This window comes from Astyanax mexicanus, chromosome 10, assembly GCF_023375975.1.
Source record: "Astyanax mexicanus isolate ESR-SI-001 chromosome 10, AstMex3_surface, whole genome shotgun sequence".
Taxonomy (NCBI): domain Eukaryota; kingdom Metazoa; phylum Chordata; class Actinopteri; order Characiformes; family Acestrorhamphidae; genus Astyanax; species Astyanax mexicanus.
The window spans coordinates 44920487-44942152 of record NC_064417.1 but is presented as its reverse complement, the minus strand read 5'-3'; the positions used below and the strand labels follow the sequence as shown (position 1 = coordinate 44942152).

Genomic DNA, 21666 nt, shown 5'->3' with positions numbered 1-21666 from the left:
GGATGCTTTGGCATCAAGATTTTTTTAAGTGGCTGCTATGGTGTTGCTTATTGGTTGCTTGGTGGTTTTGGGTGTTTGCTATGGTGTTTCTAGGTGAATAATAGTTGGTTGTTTTAGTATCAAAATTGGTTACTGTGGTGTTGCTAGGTGATTAATAAGTGGTTACTTTAGCATTGAACAGGGATTGCTATTGTGATGCTAAGTGATTGCTTTAGTTTATATTGTTGTGGGAAGGTGGTTGCTAAGATATTCCTGTTCCTATTTCTGTGAGAACAAAACAAATATCTGTTTAAAGCAGAAAGCATACATCTGATTGATTGATTGATTGATACATTTTTAAGTGGCTGCTATGGTGTTGCTTATTGGTTGCTCGGTGACTGTGGCAGTTTGCTATGGTGTTGCATGGTGATTAAAAGTCAAAAAGTCAAAAGGTTGTTTTAGTATGACAGATGGTTAATGTGGTGTTGCTAGGTAGTTACTACAGTATCCCAGGTGGTTAATATGATGACGCAAAGTAGTTGCTTTGGTCTTCCATGTGGTTGCTGTTATTTCTAAGAGATTGATAGGTGGTTGCTTTGATATTCTAGGTGGTTGCTCTGTTATTTCTAAATAATTGACAGGTTACTTTAGTTTTACTACGTGGTTGGTATGGTGTTGGTATGGGGAAGGTTGTATATGTGTTTCTAGGTGGTTGCAGTGGTATTGCCATGTGTTTACTAGGTTTATCTTTGGTGTTTGCTACTTATTCATTTCTATGAGGAAAAAATCTGTTAAATGCAAAAACTATAGCCTGTAAAAAGGCTAAACCATGTCACAACCTGAAAGCAAATTATCGGGATGTCGATACTCTAGGTTGTGTTTTGCATGAGTTATGCAAAATCCATCTAAAAAATAATAATGAGAAGAAGAAGAATAAAGTAACAATATTCAGTCATTTATTTAAACGCAGCAGCTTATTTTTATTTATAAATGTGATTAAACTTTTTAAAAACCATTAAATTAGATTTCCATGTTGAGTTTCTGTTCTGGATGCGCTGGGATTTGAACCCCTGAGTACAGTGCATACAGTACACTGAAGAATGTGACACCACATTACTGTAAACTCCAGCTCTCACTGCAGGACAAGGTAAACAACGGATTCTAACAGAAAGCATCATAAAGGGCATGACTCTCAGATAGAGGACTAGAGAATTGCTGTGCTTCATGTTTGTCGTTTATGTGTCTGCGCAGACTATAATTTACCACAGACAAAAAAAAAACGACTTCACTGCATGAAAAGCCTGCATGCAGGATTTAGTGTGTGGGGATCAGTTGGCCCTCCTGCGCAGTTTGATCCAAATGCCCTTCTCTGGACGCAGGATGAGCTCCCCCAGGGGCCGCAGATCGTCGCGGCTCTGACACGCCTGCACGTCAAAGTGACGCAACACTGTGGCAAGAACCACCTTCTCCTCCATCAGTGCGAAGCGCTGGCCTGGAGATACACACATGCAAATACACACACACACATTCATTTAAATACAGAGTGGGGTAATTAAAGAAGTCATATGAATGAGCATTTCTTGAAAATTGCATCAATAGAAATGTTAAATTGTGGTTAGCTCTTGTGTAGTTCTTTTTCTTCTTCTATTGTTTATTTGATGATTATAGTCTACTTCAACTTTGTGTAATTAATCTGAAAGTCTGAACCATCTAAAAAGACACATTTTGGGGCTGTAAAGACTTGGCTTCAGGGCTAGGCAGCCTCCAGCCACCAGAGGGGGGCAAAGGCTTCTAGAAATAATCAAGCCTAATCAGCAACACCTGTGGCCTGCCTTTAAAAGAAGGAGAAACACAGACCAGCATTTGCTGTGTTACTTTTTTGAGTTCTCTGTTTTTTAGAACCTACTTTCCTTCTTTCTGTTTCTCTCTCAAAAAAAAGGGAAAAAATAAAAATAAGAAAAGTTACATTTATATCTGGAAAGAAGGCTGTGCTCTTCTTCCTTATTGTTTCCACTTTTCATATTTTTTGGTTTCTTTTTTTGTTGGAGTATCCATTTTGGTATTTTTTGTTTATTTTCTTTTCTCCTGGAAAAGCTAGCTTCTCCTTACATCTTTTGTTCATTTTCCCGCCAAAACCACCACATTTGGTGTGCTTTTTTTCCCGGCAAGTTCAAAACACATCATCTAGCAGCCAGCTTCTAAGTTTTAGATTTTAATTTCAGTTTGCTCTCAATCTTGTCTACTCTGCTCTAGGATCCTATTAACTATCACCACCAGCTGGGAGCTGATTGGTTTAGATGATCAAGAGCAACCAAAGAACCACCAGTACATACCTCCAATGAACTGGAAGCTGCTGAAAGACCAGTGTCACTATCCATAGACAAGCAAGATTAAGATTGCCATAGATTGAGAGACTGATATCCAAGAAAGAAGCCCCTACTCAACATGAACACCTTCAGTGTGCATTCACACCTATCTTGTTTGGTACTTTTAGTTGGAAATGGAAGGTGTGAAAGATGCAAAAAAACTCAGTGTGGAATAACATTTTGGTTTGACAAAAAGAAGCAGTCTGACAAAGTAGTTGCCAACTACCCTTTACCCAGATTTGGCAGGCCAACACTGTTTGGTTCTTAAGCAAGGCCCTCAGCTTTCCTCAACACTGCTCCCCAAGTGCCACAACAGTGGCTGCCCACCGCTCCAGGCACATGTGCTCACTATCACAGCGTGTGTGTCTTCTAAGTGTGTTCACTGGTATATATGTGTATATTCACTGATTAGATTGGTTAAAACAGAGGCCAAATTGCAACTGATGCATATGGTTGTCTTGTATCTGGTCATCTATAAAGAGAACCTCTTTTTTTTTTCAAAACAAATTTTGTTCCAGACCATGATTTGCATCACTTTTCACACCTGCCATTACCACCTAAAAAGAACCAAACAAAGTAGGTGTGAAAGCACACTGAAGGTGTTCCTTTTGAATAGTGGTTTCTATCTTGGACATTAGTCTCTCAGTCTATAGCAATTTTAATCTTACTTGACTGTAGACACTGGTCTTTCAGCAGCTTCCAGTTCATCTGAGGCCTGTATTTGGTGGTTCTTGGGTAGTTCCTGGCCATCCAAACCAATCTGCTCCCAGCTGAAGTTGACAGGTTGTGCCATTTCTGATATGTGTAAATCTACAGTACTACAATACATCTACATCATCTAAGATATGCCATAAACTCTCTGAACTTTCCTATTATAATAAATATTGGTCAATCTACCACACATAAGAACAGATTTGTACTTAAAAGACTACAAAGTGCCAGTAAAGATTATAAAGATTATAATTAACTGAATATGTGTCAAGATATATATTATTTATTAGTACAGTGATACAGAATACTGAATGTAGCTTTTGGTTGGTTAAATGGTACAAATCTGTACTTATTGCTGTTAGGAAAGACTTTGTACTTCAGAGGGAACGATTAACATTTGACCCTCTAAAGACTAATATTGTACCTTTGAGGGTACAATTATGAAGAGTGTACCTTAGAAGTACTTATTTCGTACCTCTGTTTTTTTTTTAGAGTGGGTGAAGTCAGGAAGCTTTTTGCTTGAACTTAGCAAATTGTATTGTTCAAACCCTTTCATTTATATATTTAAAACATACATGTTCTGGTTGGTCTTGATTTCATAGGTTGGCCCTCAACAAAGACAAAACAAATGACCAGACCTTCATTTAAACAGTCCCTCACTACGCTCTCATCTGGATGCTTCTGAATTCTGAGTTTGGACTGAGTGCTGGGAGGCAGTGGACATGACTACAGAGAGCTGAAATGATTTATCTCCAGAGGCAAGCTGCCTCTCCCTCCCTCCCTCACTCCCTCACTCGCCAGCTCTCGCTCTGCCTCTCTCGTCCCTCTCTCCCTCGTTAGATGCCACTCCTCTTGCGTGGCCAGTGGGCTGGAGCTGCCAGCACCACTTGGTGAGAGACAATCTGTCTCATTCAGCGGTGGGAGACAGGCCCGCACTCTCTGGAGATGAATGTGGGAGAGAAGTTAGCGGCGCTCCTTTCTTTCAGCGGGGCCACGCTAAACGGATGATTGATTCCAGGGGCAGAGTAGGCGCCTGCGGAAGAATTGGAGTGCGATGGCGGTGGGATGCCATATCATAACAAGTGGTGGCAGTAATGTGATGTGACCTGTCTGATAAAACACAGTAACCTTGGCCTGGAAATTTAGCATCGAGTTTGTCACTGCTCTCCGATGCTTTTGGCAGCGTTTGACGAAGTTACAGGTCGCAGCCTCATAAGCCTTTTATGCCATAATGAAAATTCACAAAGAGTGTGAGAGTGAGGCTATGACAGGAACTCTGAAACTATAGAGCCCTGTTCACTAATAATTGTGCGAATCACAAAGCAACATAAATGTTTATATGATATGATACTTTTAGGTAAAATCAATTTGCAATACAAGAACATTAACTTATCCTTTGCAACAGAGGTAGCTCCTGGTCTTCCTTTCCTGGGGCAGTCCTGATGAGTGCCAGTTTCATCATAACATGTTTAATGGTCTTTGCGACTGCCCTTGAGCATACTTTAAAAGTTCTTGATTTTTTTTTAGACTGACTGACTGACTTTCATTTCTTAAATTTATTTTTTTTTACTTAGTTGAGATTAGACCATTACTCAAATAGAGCTATTCACTGTATACCTGTAACTCTACCTATTCACAACTGATGCTCTCAAACACTTTATTAAGAGGCAAGAAATTCAACTCTTGTAACTCTTGTAACGCCTGAATTCCAGGTGACTCTACCTCATAAAACTGACTGAGAAAATCCAGCCAAGATGTGCAAAACTGTCTGACTTTGAAGAATCTAAAATATAAATTATATACTGATTTGTTTAACCCTTTTTGTTTACTAAATAATTACATGTTTTTTTTCTTCATAGTTTGAATGACTTTAGTATTAATCTATAATGCAGAACATTTAAACATAATAAAATAAATATGATGATTAAATAACCCTATGATTATACATGTAAAAAAAAAGCCAAAAATGGGATTGGTTTTCATGGGATGTCCTGTTTACTTTTCCTTGTACTTTTTCTATTTTACTCTGTGTAATATGTATAAATGTGTGTGTGTGAAGAAATTAATTATCTTTTGTCGTTTTGTTCTGTCTCTTACCGATGCAGTTCCTGGGGCCTGCGGAGAACGGGATGTACGCGTATGGATGTCTTCCTACACTGTTCTCCGGCAGGAAACGATCGGGTCTAAACTCCTCAGGCTCTGGAAAGTAGCGGGGGTCTCGATGAAGAGCGTACGGGATGATCACAGCGTTCACACCTTCCGGGACTTTAAACCCGTCTGCAGCAGGAAAAATTGGAAAGAGGTGAAAGAGGTGAGTGCTGTCAGAGACGCTGCAGCTACAGACACTGGAGCAATTAAACAACAAACTACGAGCATGTAGCTATGAACGATTCCTCGACAAAACCCTGCATGCATGTCTTTGTGCCGTGCAATATATTAGGCTGCTGGGACACCTGGTGGAAAAAAAAACAAAAAACGTAATTTTACTTAAAATATATTGAGAAAAGTCTAGATTTTTGTACCTACTTAAAATATATTAATATTAAAATACATTAATATAATTCTTTCATCAAATGTTTGAAAGTACACTTTGATCATACTTTTTAAAAAATGCTTAGTATACTTTTATCTACTTTTTTCACTAGGGAAATAATACACCTTTCTATTTCCATTTAATTTCAGCTGAATGCCTTTTACTTTTTAAAACGTACAATATAGTGCATTTAAAAAATATAGCTATGAAGTACACTTTTAGTTTAATGTAATTCAATATACTTCTAAAATACTTATTTCCAAATATACTTTTGTATATTTAAAGTACAATGTATCATGGATTTTTTTTAGAAAGTAAATTAAATAACTACATTTATAAAATTTAAAGAATGTAGTACAGTATATTAAATTATATTTTTATATCTAGCAAAGTATACTAGAAGTGTGCTACTTACAAGAAGCATATTTGTACTCTAATGTAAATATATTTAACATCAATTCTAAGTACATTTTTAATACACAAATATACTATTATATAACTGTATAATAGTGGTACAGGTGTAATACTGTTAAAATGTAAGCACACTTAAAATATGGGGTTACATACATGAAGTAGTATATTTAAATGTTACTTAAGTGTATTTAAAATACAGTAGTTCCATTTTAGTACAATTTTAGTACAATTATGTTCTGGGTCAAATTGACCCGTTTTAAAGTTTGAAGATCTAGGAAAAATAGCTAAAAGTATTTTTCCAGTATAAAACTTCTTCGGCCTTAATTAGTTTAATCAACATGTAATATGAAAATGGTAAATCTCACATACAGTATCTGCAATCACCCCCTGCAAAAACTACAAAAAACTAAAACAAAATTGCAATATTATGTTTCAATGTTATGTAAAACTACTCTGTTTCTTTCTAAAGTAATAAAGTAGTGAAACATTACAAAAGTTTGAACATGTATTTATTCATGAAAAACACGTTAATTATCCTAATTGAAGCATTACCTGTTAGAGGTAAGCATTGCATTAAATATTGATAGAATAATAAGCAATAGAGTTAGTAATAACAATTTTCTCACTGCTTGTTAGAATTTTTAGTTTTTGTTTTAGACATTTTTTGGATAATTAAACATGCACCAGGTCAAACTGACCTGAGAACACTCTTACTGTTGCTGACAAATGAACATAACAGTGTGGTTAAGTAAGACTTTTGTACTATATTAATACAATTAAAGTGCAATAAGTAAAATTACACTATAGTATAATAATGCTTATAAAATGTATTTAATCTACTTTTTTTCACTAGGGTGGTACACTTATATTGTACTATTGTCTTGTGTCTCTTGTCTCAAGTATGTCTTTATCTGTGACCTTGTTGTATTATTGTATATTTAGTGTCTCTCATTCTTTTATTATTTATCATTTTATTTTGCTGTACTTGTTGTAACTTTGTGAAAAAAGTTGTTCTATTTTAGCACTCTTTAAATATACTGATTAATAATAATGTGGCTACAAGAACACTTTAGTGCACTATAGCATTATAATACTTAGTATACTTTAATCTACTTTTTTTACTAGGGTGGTAGAGTCATATTGCACTATTGCCTTGTGTCTCTTGTCTCAAGTATGTCTTTATCTGTGACCTTGTTGTATTATTGTATATTTAGTGTCTCTCATTCTTTTATTATTTATCATTTTATTTTGCTGTACTTGTTGTACAAAAAAAAAGTTGTTCCATTTTAACACCAATTAAATATACTGATTAATAATAATGTGGCTAGAAGAACATTTTAGTGCACTATAGCATAATAATGCTTAGTATATTTTAATATATCTACATTTTTTATTATTAGAGAAAGAATACGCCTTTCCTTTTCTATTTAATTTCAGCTGAATGCTTTTTCCTCTGCCAGGTGAAAAAAGAGCGGTTGGGGCCACTTAGAGTCTGACTCCAGGAGCCCAAAATAGAAGCCCCGGCATCTGCTGTTTCACCAGACGCAAATAATGGCAGCGACTTCAAACAGCGCAGCTCTTTGTGATCTCGCGGCGTTCGGAGCCCCGATCGGCACGCTGACAGTCTGCTGTCACCTACTTATGTGACAGTCCTCGCAGATGCTGCGCGCAAACAACGGCACGGAGGGGAAGATACGCAGACTCTCCTTAATGACACACTCCAGGTAACGCAGCCTCTTCAGGTCCTCCACCCCCACATGACGGTCTGATGATCCTGCCCGTCAGGACAGAAGAAGAACAAGAGAAAGAGAGAAAAAGAGAAAGAGAGAGAGAAAGCGTCTGAGAGATCACTCTTACAGTCGTTTATTTATACAGTGTATTGTGAGTGACACTGAGGCACTGAGACAGAGCCCCTTTGTGACCCTTTCAGAGGCATCACAGTAATAATAGGATTACGAATGAACATCACTTTTCACTTTTCAAACACAAATCTTCTCTATTCATCTACAGTAGATACCTGTAACATCTCCCACCCCTGTGTCTGGCTGCTTCCTGCACTGAGAGGAAGAGACTATTAATGAAATCAATGAAAAGTGAAATAATTGCAGATAATTCTTGTCTTTGAAACACTTCTAATTTGTAACTGTTAATTTTTATATTTTTATCTTCATACAAACTGTACAAAAACAATCATTTTCTGCCAGCAGGTGCAGAAAAAAAGGCATGTACCCTGAAATAATCTAACCAGTGTGCTAGTAGCCATTCCCTTTAAGAGGCAGGTGAGCTCTGACTTTGGCACGTTCCTATCTTAACAGCGCAGCGCTTTGTGCTTTGTCTCAGCAGAGGATTCTGAGCTACGAGTTCACGCTGTGAAGATACAACAGCTGCTCATTTAAGTGAGCTGCAACATTATTTTATTCTTTATTCTGTTTATTGTTAAGGTAAAAGTCGCGCGTGGCACACCTGTAGGAATGGACTTTTGTAAGGTTAATAGTTGTATTTAAAACACTTTGGACTGTTAATTTATACTTGGGCATTTCGAACAGTACTTACTTAAAAGGTGTAAAAAGTAATAACATCTTAACTATTGTAAATTAATTTATAAAAATAAATAAAAAAATATTTATAGAACAGCAGATCATGCTCTATAATGCCATGCACAGTTAGTTATAGTGGGCAAGCTAATGTTTGCTTCAATGTATCGCAAAAAGGCTAATGTGAACCAAAAAATGATGAACTTCTAATCAATAGAAAGCAATTACATATATAAAACACTAAACAAAGTTTACTTAAGTGGGAGGAGTCACAAACAGCATTCTGACTCAATATTAAAACATTTTCAGCTGCAGCACTTTAACATTGTCTTTTTAGGCTCAATTGAATTTGCTTTAATGACCAAACTGAGATCCGAAAACTTATCCAAAGTTAAAATGAAACTTTTCAAACATTTTGAAAATCTTGACGGAACCATGTATAAAGGATGTATTCATACTTCAAAAACTGTATTTCCCTTCAGTTACCCATTTCATCTGTGATTATTTGCGAATCTGTAGTTATCAGCAATTATGGTAATTATGGTATTTTGTACAATGCACTGTATGTGTGTGTTAAATTACCGAACACCTCCTTCAGCTCTGCCTGCAGTTTATTCTGGATGTCTCTATGAGAGCCGATTAGATGTAAAGTCCAGTTTAGAGCAGCTGCTGTAGTGTCGTGACCCTTTCAGAGGAAATAAAAGATTGTGAATGTGGGAATATATACATAATGTACTCATATACTGTATATTCAGTTTTACAGAAAAGGGGACTTTGACTTTAACAACAGTGGAACCTATTTGGGAATAGGGGTGGACAATATGTCTCTAAAATAATATCACAATATCTCAGGGTATTTTTTGCAATAACTATATTCTTGGTGATATGAATTTTTTTGTACATTAATTTCAAATACATCCTACTGCAACAACATGTATATTAATAATAATTAATTTTGCATAAATATAACAGTTTTATACATTCAGTAGAAACAAAAACATATATATATATATATATATATATATATATATATATATATATATATATATTTTTTTTTTTTTTTTTTTTTTTTTTTTTTTTTTTCATTTTGTTTGATTTTGTAAAAATATAATGTAACAATAATAAAGTAATGTAACAACAAAATATACCACAAAACTAAAGTGCAGCATATTTAGTGCATGCATATGAACAATATGCAAACAAACAATTAAAACTTAATACAGCAAAATAAATACAAAATAGACTAGAAAATGTTCTGATTTAACCTTATTTGGGTCCTAAATAAAAAATATAAATATAAATATTATTTTAAATAATAAATAACCTAGAAAAGTTTAGGTTATCCCTGTATTTAAAGAACTATTTATAGAAATGTCTTCTACTGTATAATGCTTCTTTAAATTATCATGAAACATACAGGGGTTGGACAATGAAACTGAAACACCTGTCATTTTAGTGTGGGAGGTTTCAAGGCTAAATTGGAGCAGCCTGGTGGCCAATCTTCATTAATTGCACATTATTGCACCAGTAAGAGCAGAGTGTGAAGGTTCAATTAGCAGGGTAAGAGCACAGTTTTGCTCAAAATATTGCAATGCACACAACATTATGGGTGACATACCGGAGTTCAAAAGAGGACAAATTGTTGGTGCACGTCTTGCTGGAGCATCTGTGACCAAGACAGCAAGTCTTTGTGATGCATCAAGAGCCACGGTATCCAGAGTAATGTCAGCATACCACCAAGAAGGACCAACCACATCCTACAGGATTAACTGTGGATGCTGTAAGAGGAAGCTGTCTGAAAGGGATGTTTGGGTGCTAACCCGGATTGTATCCAAAAAACATAAAACCACAGCTGCTCAAATCACGGCAGAATTCAATGTGCACCTCAACTCTCCTGTTTCCACCAGAACTGTCCGTCAGGAAAATAAACTATTGTGGTCTAAAACCAGGTGTTTCAGTTTCATTGTCCAACCCCTGTAGAACACTATACAGAACCACTGACTTCACTAAGGAACCCTTTTTAATGGCGTACCTCAAACATGAAGGTGTCCACTTCCTCCTGAATGTCCTCATGACTCAACGCTCTGCCGGCTTCATCTGTGGTTTTTAATAGCATGTCCAAGAAGGCCCTTCTCTTTCTGGAGCGGTGATCTGACTCACTGTCTGATCCTTCACTCGTGTGCTCCGCTCTCTCTTTGATCACCTTCAGTTCACAAACATCATCACCACACACTCTCACACTCTGGCTCAGATTTCATGTGATATATATTTTTCATGAGAAGCTTTAGTGCTTTTGCTCAAAACTGAGCCTGAGTTCAGGCAATTCCAGAAACAAAATGCAGTTTTGTGCAGAGCTGTGCTTCAGTCTCAGACACATAAGACACCTACACTGAGAAAGCTTTTATTTATTGTAAAACAATTAAAAAATATGTAGGCTGGTAGCTCAGTTTTATTTGTAGTTTTTGACTAATAAATGGATTCTCTAAATAGTGCTTAACTGAGTAAAACATTCATTATATTCAATATACTGTATACTCACGGAGTGTCAGTCCTGACACTGTCAGTCTGCCTGCTCTGGACTCATTTCCCAGCATTCTCGCTCTCAGAACTACAATGACTAATCAGAGCATGTAATGCTACAGCGTTCCAGTTCACCCAGCTACTGATTGCTCACCTGAACTTTTAGTATATATACCCCTCAGTTTGAGCTCTACTTGCTGAGTATTGAATCTAGGTTCCCTAGCTTTTCTACGATGGGTTTCTCTTTGTTATTCTGCCTTATCCTTTTTGCCTTGCCTTGCCTAATGTATTGTTTGTTGCTCTCTGTTGCCGACCTTGCTTGCTATTAGACTTCTCTTTTGCTTAGTTCCTTTATGCCTGATTTACAGTGGATTTACTGAAGTAAACAAGATCATATTCATAAAGTTTTATGAGCTCAATATTTGAAATCAGTATTTGGTGAAATAACCCTTGGTTTTAATGGCAGTTTTCATGCAATTTGGCATGTTCTCCTCCACCAGTCTTACACACTGCTTTTGGATAACTGTATGCCACTCCTGGAGCAAAAATTTAAGCAGTTCAGCTTGGTTTGATGGCTTGTGATCATCCATCTAACTCTTGATTATATTTCAGACGTTTTTAATTAGGTAAAAACAAAGTAACTCCTTATTTTTAATCGCCCACACACAGCAAGGGTTTTCCAGGAATGTCTCTAAAAGAGTGCAACACTTCTTTGGTTCTTTTTGTCAGTGAGTGTATTAAAGTATCATAAACCTGAGTGAAAGCACTTGATTAGAGTAACTCACACTGGAAGTGAAGGAGTGCAGGATCTTCAGGCGTCTGGCGTGTTCTTTACCCTCTCCAAACGTGTTATAGATCCACTCAGGCCACCACCATGGGAATCTCTGTCTCCGAGTGATGATGTCACTCATCCTGCAGGGATGCGTTACTGTATATTGTAAGTGTGTTTAGACTGAACAAAGCAAATTCTTCATACTGCTCAGTATAGTAAAAATGCAGAGTGTGTATTATTATACACACTGCCCTCCATGATGATCCAGTTCTGCTGACAGGGTGTGTGTGCTTTAATACAAACCTCACAGTGAATAATAGATACCAAGGTCTTCTTTTTCTTCTTGCTCTCATGTTCTTTGTGTTATCGGGACAATTACCGAGAATATGACATGTACTGTATCGTGTGCTGGCGCTCTCCTGAGAGATGCGTGCGTGACCTCGGCATGAATAGAAATGTCAGTATTCCTGTGTGTATTCTTTTACTCTCGTTTGCGAAAAACTGAGTAAAAGCAAGCATGTGAGCGTTTTGGATGCTCCCCTACCTTGACGACCTCTGGATCAGTGTACAAAGGTTTCATATCCGAACTTTATAACAGATTTATATCTCGCTCAGATGTGATAAAGCAGCTGTTAGGACAGATGGGATAGGGAGATTCAGCCCTGGCTTGGAACTGGTGAAGGCCAACAAACAAGTTTTTTTGCTTTAAAACTCACAGTATTATCAGTGATACTGTTGTACAGCATGAATCATGAGATCCATTATTTCTTATTCGGCACAAACAAGGAGAAAATCAAAAGAAGAGGTATTTTATTGTTATGTTCATGTGGAGAGTCTCTGATATCTCATATTGTTAACAATATGAGGCTGGAGGAGTAGGTTAGGGGAAGGGATAGGGCTTGTTAGCACTTCAAACCAAGGGTTATGAGAATCACTGGTAAGATGGAAACACAAAGTGACGCTTAGCACTATTTTACCAGAGTTTAATGTGTAGTTTCAAAGTTTTTTATGGTCAAATTCTTCATAACAAGCATGAAAAAGGTCACTAGTAGTTTGTCTTAGTAGCTAGCTAGCTTGATAACTGTCCCGTTCCACCTTCAATGGTGCATTAGACGGCAGAAGCTGCAGCATTTAAGGCAGAATGGAAAAATAAAATAAAATAAAAGCTAATTAAAGCTAATTTCAGCTAAATTCATCACAGAGGAATTAAGGAAATGGAATTGGGTGCTTGAAGGGTCGTCCCAATTCTTAAAGAGAGGATTTCACCCCTTCTCCTTGGAACTCTGTTCCAAAAGGAAAGGGGTACACTCGAGAAAAAAAGGGGGGTAGGGGTAAGTGGTAGGGCCAAGGGGTGGAATGGGATTGGGCCTAAAATGGGTTTGTGCAAAACAAGAACAGGCTAGTTCATGCTTAACTGCGAAAGAAGCACAAAACTCATTATTTGAAAAAGTTCTTACATCTCCCTCATCTGCTGACTTTCCACAGACAGCAGGTACAGATCCCTCCCTCAGACAAAGTCTGCAGGCCAATCCTGCTCTGTACTGTCTAAACTTCTCAACCAGCAGATCAAAATGGCATTTCTTCAACTGATCTAGTGGGTCAAAGTAAATTTAGCTTAATATGACCCCCTTTAAACATTACACACATGATACTATGGATTGAGATCAAGGTTGTACAATATCTGAACTTTGGTCATGGAATATCCATCCCATCCAACTGACACCCACTATCAGACCCATTATCAGACCTCACTCCAACTCTGATGATTCAGTCCCATTGCCTTGCAGGCTGTTCAGTGTTCAAGCCCAATCACAAGATAACACCTCACAACACTTTAGAACTACTCAATTAAGTAAAGAAAAAATACTTTAAGAAAGGAAGGTCAGTCAATCTAAGAAATTCCAACTTTGTATATATCTTTAAGTGCAGTGGCCAAAGCCTTCAAGACATTATGATGAAACTGGCAGTCATCAGGACTGCCTCAGGAAAGGAAGACCTCTGTTGCACAGGATGAGTTCATTAGAGTTACCAGCCTCAAAAACCGCAAGTTAACGGCTCTCCAGATAAGAGCAGCTAAATGCACTTAACCCTTGTGTGGTGTTCATATTTTTGTTACTCGTTTACTTTGTTACTTGTATTTAATTCAGCAAAATTAAGCAATTTTACATTAAAATGCTTTACACATGCTTGCTTCACCTAAATCGCAAGCAATATAAACAGCTTACATGGTTAATATTTGCCCTTTACCTTTCTTATGTTACATTTCTTTCAAAAAGTGCTACTCTTTTTTTTTATTAGTTTTTTAATAAAATGTAAAAGAAAATGAATTAAACTCAAGATGAGTAGAAAATTTGTTTAGTTTCAAATTTACAAATGAATCAATGTTTATTACCCTTGGCCAAACATACTGTATGTAATATAAATGTGTGTGTGTGTGTGTGTGTGTGTGTGTGTGTGTAGGGGGGGTGTGTTTATCGAAAATGTGTTTTGATATATGTTTCTTACAAAAAAAATGAGCCAATGCCAATGAGTTTGAGTAAGAAAAAATATTTTTTTAGTATCATTTGATGAAAAATGAAAACGGGTCCCACAGACCCGAACACCACACAAGGGTTAAACCAAATGAGTAGTATGGTTTGTTTAACACTCAAAGTCAGTATTCATTAAATTTTTAGGAAAACAATAGAAAAACATTACTTAGGAAAGTGTGTCCAAACTTTTGACTGTTACTATATATGTCTGCGAACGTCAATGATTGATGTGGTCCAAGCAGAATTAGCTAAGATGAAAATGCTCTTGAGAATGATGATAAAACACATACTTACTTATACACACTTTGCACATATTCTGAGTCAGCGTTGCTCTGAGCGTAGATCCTTCTGCCCATTGCAGTCTCTGTTCAGCAGAGAGACAACAGTTAGCCAACAGTACTATTACAGGTACTATTACAGTATTACAGGTGATTTCAGCAGCAGTGCATTACGGTAACAGGACTTTTATTGGTTTAAAACTGTAAAAAGAAAAGAGGGTAAAAGAGAGGGAATATTCTAACCGCATATGATGTCCAGAGCACAGAGAGTGATATAGCTGAAGCAGTTGAATGGCTCTCCGCCTACGTGCTTCTGCATCTTCTGGATCAAAATATCACTCTGTTCGTTCATCACGTCCAGGAAGTCGGCGAGGATGGAGAAGTGGAACGTCGGGGTCAGCATTTTGCGTCGGCTGCGCCACTTGTCTCCTGTGCTGTAGAGATGCATGTGCATGTGGGAGGCGAATCATGAGACGCACATGACTACTCTCACAACTCAAATCAGCTTTGCTGCATACCCTAGATAGACGTGAATTCCTAACAGATATAGAGATGAGGTTTTAGAGTATGGGAGGTAAATCCTGCCAAAAATAAAACTGAAATTAAAACACTAAAATTATTTTCCAAACGTGTGAAAATATTATGACAAAAATTACTTAATTTGCAATTAAATTTTTTACCCCAACACGGGTCATATGTAACAAAAATAAAATTGAAATTAAAAAGCCTTTTCATTACTATACAGGTATTTTATCAGCGGTTGTAGCCCCGCCTACTGTTAACTTACATATATTTGCTTGCTGGTGAGGTAGAAAAAGAAAAAGAAAAGTGGAAAAATAAAAGTAGAAAAAGAAAATTAAATCACCAGCAAAGAGCGCTTATCTTCCTTTGCGTTTGCTTTTTTATTTTGGCACTTAAAGCGCCATCCTCGCCAAATCTGAATCACAAAATGTCACTTTGCTATTGACTTTTCCATTTTGTGTTTTTTTTATTTTCATTCTGTCAGACATGCAGCCCATTGCAAGAACTAATAAATAAAAACATTATCATTTTATTTTTGACCTTTATTATTCAGTTAATAAAGTGAAGGTTTTATTTAGCTTTTTCATTTTAGATTTGACTAAAATATCTGTATAGTAATGAAAATTAAACGGAAAAAAAATATTTTTTTTTTATTAAATTTTATTTTTGTCACATATGACTTACAGTTGTGGTCAAAAGTTTACATACACTTGTAAAAAAACATAATGTTATGGCTGTCTTGAGTTTTCAATAAGTTCTACAACTCTTATTTTTCTGTGATAGAGTGATCGGAACACATACATGTTTGTCACAAAAAACAGTCATAAAATTTGGTTCTTTCATAAATTTATTATGGGTCTGCTGAAAATGTCACCAAATCTGCTGGGTCAAAAATATACATACAGCAACAAAATTTGTCAATTTTGGTGATGTAGCGAGTTGTGTCAATCAAATTAGCTTCATGTCATGGCCTCTTCACTTCTTGTAAGTGATTCTGATTGACTACAGCTGTTGACTTCTCATGAGCCCATTTAAATAGGGCTCATTTGACCCAGTGATTAGACTCAGCTACAAAAGCTACAATGGGAAAGTCAAAGGAACTCAGTGTGGATCTGAAAAAGCGAATTATTGACTTGAACAAGTCAGGGAAGTCACTTGGAGCCATTTCAAAGCAGCTACAGGTCCCAAGAGCAACTGTGCAGACAATTATACGCAAGTATAAAGTGCATGGAACAGTTGTGTCACTGCCACGATCAGGAAGAAAACGCAAGCTATCACATGCTGCCGAGAGGAGATTGGTCAGGATGGTCAAGAGTCAACCAAGAATCACCAAGAAGCAGGTCTGCAAGGATTTGGAAGCTGATGGAACACAGGTGTCAGTCTCCACAGTGAAGCGTGTTTTACATCGCCATGGACTGAGAGGCTGCCGTGCAAGAAAGAAGCCCTTGCTCCAGAAAAGGCACCTTAAGACTTAAGTTTGCTGCTGATCACATGGACAAAGATAAAACCTTCTGGAGGAAAGTTCTCTGGTCAGACGAAACAAAAATTGAGCTGTTTGGCCACAACACCCAGCAATATGTTTGGAGGAGAAAAGGTGAGGCCTTTAATCCCAGGAACACCATGCCTACTGTCAAGCATGGTGGTGGTAGTATTATGCTCTGGGGATGTTTTGCTGCCAGTGGAACTGGTTCTTTGCAGAAAGTAAATGGGATAATGAAGAAGGAGGATTACCTCCAAATTCTGCAGGAAAACTTAAAACCATCAGCCCGAAGGTTGGGTCTTGGGCGCAGTTGGGTGTTCCAACAAGACAATGACCCAAAACACACATCAAAAGTGGTAAAGGAATGGCTAAACCAGGCTAGAATTAAGATTTTAGAATGGCCTTCCCAAAGTCCTGACTTAAACCCCATTGAGAACATGTGGACAGTGCTAAAGAAACGGGTTCATGCAAGAAAACCATCACATTTAGCTGAACTGCACCAATTCTGTCAAGAAGAGTGGTCAAACATTCGACCTGAAGCTTGCCAGGAGCTTGTGGATGGCTACCAAAAGCGCCTAGTTGCCGTGAAAATGGCCAAGGGACATGTAACCAAATACTAATGTTGCTGTATGTATATTTTTGACCCAGCAGATTTGGTGACATTTTCAGCAGACCCATAATAAATTTATGAAAGAACCAAATTTTATGACTGTTTTTTGTGACAAACATGTATGTGTTCCGATCACTCTATCACAGAAAAATAAGAGTTGTAGAACTTATTGAAAACTCAAGACAGCCATAACATTATGTTTTTTTACAAGTGTATGTAAACTTTTGACCACAACTGTATGCTCTAGTGAAAAATTAGCAAAATTGCAAATGAAGTGATTTCAATTTGTTTTTATTTTTGTTATAATAATTTCACACGTTTGTAAAAAGAAAGGGCGAAAGGGTATTTGCATTTTCATTTTAGTGTTTTCATTTCAGTTTTATTTTTGTTTGTTCACTCAGAAAAGGTGTACAGTGACCTGTCGTCCGGTCTGGCTGACCACCGGACCCCATGATTTCAGATGTTAGTGTTCTCCAGCTCCAGCTGGAACAAGCTCCTATGTTTTGTAAGTCGTGACTGTACAGATGTATAGATCACTTTATAAAGGAACAGTAAACTTTTTATTTTATTTTAAAGTGTTATTTTTTATTCCAGACCCTGGGCGTAGGGGTTATATAGTAGGTGAGGGCTGTTGGCGTGAAAGAAAACCTGTCTGTACTAAAACTAAAAACATTGATTTAGATGGTAGGAAAATCGATACTGTGCTGCCATGTGGTGTTGGACCTTTACCTGGTCAGTAGACCTGTGCCGAGCCATGGTTGGAGGAACGTGTATGAAAAGGATTTGTCGAGGTGTCTGGAACTGCTTAGGACAGCCTTAAAAAAAAGAAATAAAGCACAGGTCAGAGCGGGTCATCTGGTTTAAAAACTGCAAAAAAACAATCTACAAACTTTAAACTTTGAGGAAAGAATGTTGGCGTTCCTGCAACTCGTTCAGCTGGTGTCCCAAATTCAACCTGTATTCAACACAATCAGCAATGGTGGTTTTTAGGTCATAACTATAAACAATGAGATGATTCAGGCATATTTGATCAGCAGTGGTGTAGCAAAACCTACATCAGGGGTTTTGAGTGACTCCCATTTCACACTTTTCCCTACAACTAAGCCCTACCCCTCTGTTTTGCATATTCATATAATAATCAGTGTTGGGCATGTAACTTTGAAAAAGTAATTAGTTATAGTTACTAGTTACTTCTCCAAAAAGTAACTGAGTTAGTAACTGAGTTACTCCACTATAAAAGTAACTAGTTACTAGTTAAAGTAACTATTGCGTTACAAAAAAGAGTGAGAATCACCAGAATCCCAGTAAGATGATTGCGCAAACAGTTAAAGATCCAACAACTGTGGTATTTTCTTTGTCAATCAAGTATAATAACATTGCATTATCTTAGCTTAACCTCTTGAGACCCTTTGTCCTTATATGAGGACATTACATTTCTGCTTCTCTCCCAATGATACTTATTTTTTTTTATGTTGACCCTATGACCTCATATTGATTACACTCAATTGATTGCAAACAAGATGGCAGGAATCCCAGTCAAAAGTTTCTACAGCCAGTCCAAAGAGAAACATAGGCCTGGTAAACAAATTCATGCATTTTTACATGTAAAACTAGTTTATTTAGGTACAATATCTCTTGTAACATCTATAGATTCATACGGCATGCAGTTTAGCACATTTTAGCAATGATAGGAAGCTACAAAAAACCCGACCTGTACAAAGTTTACTTTTTATTCTTGCTTTGTCCTACTAATCCCAAATTAAAAATATACACCAAGCAAAAGTCAAAGTCTCAGTAGGTTATTGTAATTTCAATGTATTATGGCCATTTCCTTCATAACAGGCATAAAAAAAAGCTCTAGTAGTTTGTCTCAGATACTAGCTAGCTACATTTTCAATTCCACCTTAAATGCTGCAACAGGAGTTACCATACTGCAAATGTACTGTAATAAATAAAATAAATAAATAAATACAGCATCGTTTAGTCTATTAAGCCCCAATAATCAGTATAGGACCCTTCCTGAGACAGAATCTACCTTAAGTGTAATTTATGTCCATGAAGCGTGTAAAACTTTGGTCCCTGATATTCTATCATTCAGTGTGGATATATTTGGAGGTGAGAAGATGGGGTAGCAGCTCATTGGGGACCAGTATACTGCAGGAACGTGAAGCTGGGGGATGGGGGAGTCATCATATAGGTGCACTATATAAAATTTCATGCATGTTCTTGGCAGTAAGTTCATGTGTAAGTTTTGACTTGCCTGTCTTACCAGCATATGAGGGGTTCCCTTCAATAGTTTTTTTTGTTTTTGTTTTTCATACAGACCTACCTTAGACCTACCTTAGACTTCTTAGTTGCTTAGAGGGTTGGCAGAAGTTTTAAACAGTCAAAAAAATTACCGTATACGGCTTGAAAATTCACTGAGAGTTGTAACAGTAGCTGGCAGATTTTTTTCTACAGTGATACATCCCTAAGCCTTATGTTGCCAGTCAAGCTCTGAGACCTGTTTTTTTTTAACTCAAACCTAACTTTTTGCAATGTTTAAAAAGCTATTAAATCATGCCAAACCTCCTGGGAAGATATAGCTGATGTTTTAAAGATAAAACACTATGTTTATGGTTTAGAATGGTACAGACCTTAGGCCTCTTGCAAACTTGGATCAAATGCTGGCTCCTTTTCAGCCTCACATTGAGTGAGCATATGAAAATGAAAATGATTCATCGCATCATACTGGCAAGAGATACAGGGCAGATATTGCTGCTAATGCTTGCGTAATACACACCTCGATGGTCTCTGCATGAAACAAGACGAGGAAGGGGACAGGTCCTACCCAAACCTTCGCCAGAGGCTGGTGCCTGTTCTCATTGGTGCCCTGAACAATCTGGTTGAAGAACTCTTTTAAAGACAGAAGAGAATCAGAAACAGAACAACACAACACACTGTGCCACTTCTTTATCTTGTTTTAATGCTGCATTCGGCTCTACTCAAATGCCTCTTCTACCTATACCCAGCGAAGCAAACAGATGGCCATACTGCCTTACCTGCTGCATTGGCTTTGAACTGCAAAGCATTGCCAATGATTGGGAAGGCCCCCTCCATTCCTGGAATTGGCCTCATCTCATTCCATTTGTGTATATACCTTTTAAGTGGTTGAAATGTGAGGCATGCCAGCAGAATAAGCAGGATGATTGAAGTTATGCTCCCCAGGGTGTATAATCCAAACAGAATGGCCATTTTGCTGTAATGGAGTTGGCTCCGGCAAGCGCTTCTGAAAAAGCCAGCAAGCTGCTCTCACATGAACTTCAGACTCAACTGTTTCAGCCGTCAACAAACAGAGAAAGGGATCACTGGGGCACGGCGGAGCGTTTATAGCCCTCGGCTAAATCATTGACAGACAGGAGATGGGCAGAAGAAAAGCTGGTACTGTATTGCCATGTAATCTGTTCTTTGATTTGGATGATTGCAGAAAATTATGTTTGGGTGTGTATATGTGTATGTATGTATGTATATATGTGTGTATGTGTGTGTGTGTGTTTTCAACATTCACAGGCCTTTTCCCACATTTCACTGCTCTGCCAAGTCCATTTCTTCCCGTTTCCATGTTTTTTCCCCCTTAGGGAAGCTGAGCAGAATGCCAATGTGGGAATGTGGAGATCCCACTTAAGCAACACAGGCTTCCATCCCACGCTTTTTAAAACACACATTTCATAGAAAACATAGTTCATTTTTTTTTAAACTTATATAGTAAATTCAATGAAATGTAAACGTATTTGCTTCTAGTGATAACAGGCTTAATTACTGTATATTAATTACATCAAATGGTAACACTTTATATTAAGTGTTGACTACCTAACATAAATTAATGCATTTGTGACCATGACTAAGACATAATAATTGTTAATAATACATTTACAATGCTTAGGTAGTGTTAATTAAACACAGACCAACTGCAATAATTAATGTTACCTTCACAGGTACCACTTTAAAATAAGACTACCTTTATAAAGGGTAATAATCAGTTATAACACATAATTAGAAAGGGCAACACTATAGATGGCTGTGGGTTCACTATTTGTCAAACAACAGGTCATTGTTGCCCTTTCTACGTATGTGTTATAACTGATTTTGGTAACACTTTACTTGGATGGTCCATTTGATGGCCTCTTTGATGCTTAACTGACATTCAACTGACATTCAACTAACATTCAACTACATGTCTATTAAATGCAAATGAACTAAAAGGTGAAAGTAAATGATTCTCTATTGAATATAACCCTACATTCAACTCTAATCCAAACGCTTATCTTAATATTTTAGGATTGGGTTTAGGGTTAGATTTTAAGCTTAGGTTAAGGTTAGGGTAAGGGTAAGGTGTAGGGTTCGATTTTATGGTTGATTAAGGGTTAAGGTTAGGGT

General features: G+C 37.2%; 1 protein-coding gene across 1 annotated transcript; it reads right to left on the bottom strand.

The window, feature by feature from the left end:
- Positions 1 to 913: 913 nt before the first annotated feature.
- On the bottom strand, positions 914 to 20573 carry LOC103031293 (cytochrome P450 4V2). The gene is made up of 11 exons (XM_022684207.2): positions 20292 to 20573; positions 20033 to 20145; positions 17980 to 18065; positions 14882 to 15072; positions 14655 to 14724; positions 11843 to 11969; positions 10570 to 10740; positions 9120 to 9222; positions 7643 to 7777; positions 5154 to 5333; positions 914 to 1471 (listed from the first exon to the last, which is right to left on the bottom strand). The coding sequence occupies exons 1-11, from the start codon at positions 20482 to 20484 to the stop codon at positions 1308 to 1310; spliced, it is 1533 nt and encodes a 510-aa protein (XP_022539928.1). The 5' UTR covers positions 20485 to 20573; the 3' UTR covers positions 914 to 1307.
- Between the last annotated feature and the right edge of the window lie 1093 nt (positions 20574 to 21666).